Source organism: Macrobrachium rosenbergii, chromosome 2 (genome assembly GCF_040412425.1).
Source record: "Macrobrachium rosenbergii isolate ZJJX-2024 chromosome 2, ASM4041242v1, whole genome shotgun sequence".
Taxonomy (NCBI): domain Eukaryota; kingdom Metazoa; phylum Arthropoda; class Malacostraca; order Decapoda; family Palaemonidae; genus Macrobrachium; species Macrobrachium rosenbergii.
Genome location: NC_089742.1, coordinates 1,327,647 through 1,330,991, shown reverse-complemented (window position 1 = coordinate 1,330,991; position 3,345 = coordinate 1,327,647). Strand labels below are relative to the sequence as shown.

The 3,345-nt window shown below is 35.5% G+C and overlaps 1 protein-coding gene across 1 annotated transcript; it reads right to left on the bottom strand.

Moving 5' to 3' along the window:
• Positions 1–1,864: 1,864 nt before the first annotated feature.
• LOC136849340 (uncharacterized) lies at positions 1,865–2,866 on the bottom strand. Its single transcript, XM_067122705.1, has one exon. The coding sequence runs from the start codon at positions 2,864–2,866 to the stop codon at positions 1,865–1,867; it is 1,002 nt and encodes a 333-aa protein (XP_066978806.1).
• Positions 2,867–3,345: the final 479 nt, after the last annotated feature.

Here is a 3,345-nt window from a genome sequence, read left to right as displayed (position 1 = left end):
AGTAAAAGTGAAGAGAGAAGCATTTCATTCTTTATACTGTTTTTACATATCGTCGGATTTTGCATCATTCACAAATTCACCCTAAATACGCTGGTTCTTTCAGATTTTAGATGCGTGTGATATGTGAAGAGAAAATGAAGAATATGTCTTATTATGTTGCATCCGTTCTTGTCTCAGTTTGGCAGTAGAAACCGAGAGACGGTGATCTGCAAAGCCGAGGCGTCGTTGACAGTTGCCAATTAGCAATATGAGAAGTTAACAGTTTCGACAATATTTACCGTATATTGTCATGTCATTACATTTTCTGTAAACAAAGGCATAGAATTCCGTTTATGAATGTCGAGCTTTTTCACTCCAATATCATATAATTATGTCCGTATGTCTGGACACATCTGATAAGAAAAAATTTATAATCATATAGATGCATCTCGATGTGTTGGCTTCAGTTTAGGCTAGGTGAGAAATTTGCATACTGTAGGCTACATAATAAATAACAGGCCTGCATAATTATCAAATATAACATGTATATAGAGGAATAAACGCTCTGGTGTAAGAGCAGCTCAAACAAATTCTGAAAAAGACAGAATTTTATATTCGTTACATCGCTAATAGATTTTATGGTAAGAAAAAATATGTACTTTTCGTTAATTGAATGAACATATAAAAACCATCAGCTTTTCGTGTTACTGACCAGAGAAGCAAGCGGCCATAATAATGAACTAATAATTATTTAGCCTGTTATTTATCATGTAGCCTACAGTATGCAAATTTCTCATCTGGACTAAATTGAAGCCAACACATCCAGATGCATCCATACGATTATCAATTTTTTCTTATCAGATACGTCCAGACATACGGACATATATGATATTGGACTGAAAAAGTGCGACAGTCATAATGTGAATTCTATGCATTTATGTACAGAAAATGTAATGGCATAATAATACGGTAAATATTGTCGAAACTGCAAACTCCTCATATCGCTAATTGGCAACTGTCAACGGCGCCTCAAAGCTCTCGCTGACTTTTTGCAGATCACCGTCTCTCGGCACTACTGCCAAACTGAGTCAAGTACGGATGCAACATAATAAGACATATTCTTCATTTTCTGTTCACATATCACATGCATCTAAAATCTGAAGCACCAGCATACTCAGGGGGAATGTATTGTATGAAAACACTAGTTTTATTTTATCTTGATCGCATGAATGATGCAAAATCCGACGATATGTAAAAACAGTATAAAGAATGAAATGCTTCTCTCTTCACTTTTACTTGTTGTAATTCCTGTGTGTTTTATCTTACTGATTTCAGGAAATCATGATTTAGTTGTACAATTAATACCGAATCCTATGGTACGACCAAAACTTCCTATCTTGTGTAAAACGTGAGATAAATGAAGAAAAATAAACATATTGCAAGTTTTCTGAGCTACAGACATTAAAATGAAACTGTGAGCGAGCTGCATACCTCCTAGTACCAGCCAATCAAAGGCCGCCAAACAAACGTCTCGTAGGCCCAAGAATCTACCATAAGTGAATCGGCTATAACAACCCGCTTTTTCACACAATGCGACCTTTTTTACCTTTTAGGGTTATTGTGGCTATAGGTAAGATCGACTTCCTAGTCGTCTTATTTACCTGTCCAGTATTTGTCAGGGAGAGAGTTCCAACTTGTACCCTCATCTACCTTTGATTTATTTGGCTGGTTTCAAATGCAAATAGCACTATGATGTCTAACAGTGCAAAGATTATTACAACCTTGCCTGCCACAGTTGGAACTGAAGTGTTTACTGAATGCACATATGAAACACAAACCCAGAGCTCTGAGGTGTTCTATCTTTCTTTCTCTGGTTACATAAGATTTACAATGTGCCCTGGTTTACTTTGGCTTTGTTTTTACTTTCTTTGGGCCTTACCAATGTTGTTTTTGGTCTCACAGATTGCCGTTGTTCTACTGCGAAAGCAGATACCGTTGTCAGTGTATTAGCTTTTGCTGTTTCAGTCTGTGGAAAAGCCCTCAAATTGTATATTTCTTCTTCAAGATATTTTTCAAAGGTGTAAAATTTCAGCCAATCTTCTCCACACCTTCTTTTTATTATTTCACTTACACTACCTGGTAGTTTGGTGTAGAGCAAGATGGAATATAATTCACTCAATTCCAGTCTTTCACTCTCCAGTGATCTTATGCAGCATTCGAATTGCACTCCAAAACCTTGTAGTGGTTCTGCATCTGCCTTGGGAGTCTCAGTTTGGAAGAGTTTTCTAACTAAACACAATTTGATTTCGTCTTTTCTGCCATAAATCTCTTTTAACAAGTGCACTGCTTGCAAATATTTATCACCTTCTAATTTAAAACCAGATACCGGTTCCAGAGCCTCTCCTTCCAATAGACCCTTCAAATAAGAAAACTTCTGTATATTTTCAAAATCAGTACGTTGGTGCACTGAAACTTCATAAAGTTCCCAAAATGAATTCCATTCCATTAAATCACCATCGAAATGTTTGAGGTCTAATTTAAGTAACTTCACAGTAGCTTGAACAGGCAATATCGGTGCATTAGGTTCACCTCTTACAGCTAGAAGACTTTTGATGGAGGAATTTAGCCTATAAATTTCAGTGCCTACCTTTAGGCTATATTTAGCTTCATTCATAATTTGGTCAGGTTGTTCTACAGGATCTGTTAGATCCAATATTTCATTACCCAATTCCTGGATTTTCTGTAAATATTCCTTTGAGGATTTTCTCAATAAAGAAATACTATTGATATCACCTGTATCAATAGTGGTTTCAACCTTCTTTGACCAGTTAGTTGTCACAGACTTAAAAACCCCCTGTCTCCTCTTCAATTCTTCTAGGTCAGACATCTTAGCCTATAATTTATGAACACCAAATACACAAGTTCCTAATTACTAAGTAATTAATTACTAAAAGTGTACAAACTGCCAACTCCCCAAAAATATATATATACCCCATTAGCAAATATAATATTTAAAAGTTGGCCACACTTCAGATCAATTAATGGTAGATCACTACCGGTTATATTGTATATATATATGTGTCCTTGACTACACATACATATATACAATGCACAACAGGGTTTATTCCATATTAAATCTCACTTAAGTATCTTAAAACTCACCATAAATAAAAAAAATAAAAAAAATTTCCATTCCATTACCTACAATTTATAAAGAAGGGAAAAATAAATTTACAAAGTGGAAATATGTCAACCATCATTTTGCCTAACCTAACTTAACCTAATCTCTCAGTTGGCATGAGCACAACCTGGTATTTACCAATCCTGACTAAAGGCATAGGCATCAGCTGCTTCATATAAGTGACT

Coding starts and splice junctions, on each gene's coding strand:
- LOC136849340 (XM_067122705.1), bottom strand. CDS start 2,866: ATGTCTGACCTAGAAGAATTGAAGAGGAGACAGGGGGTTTTTAAGTCT.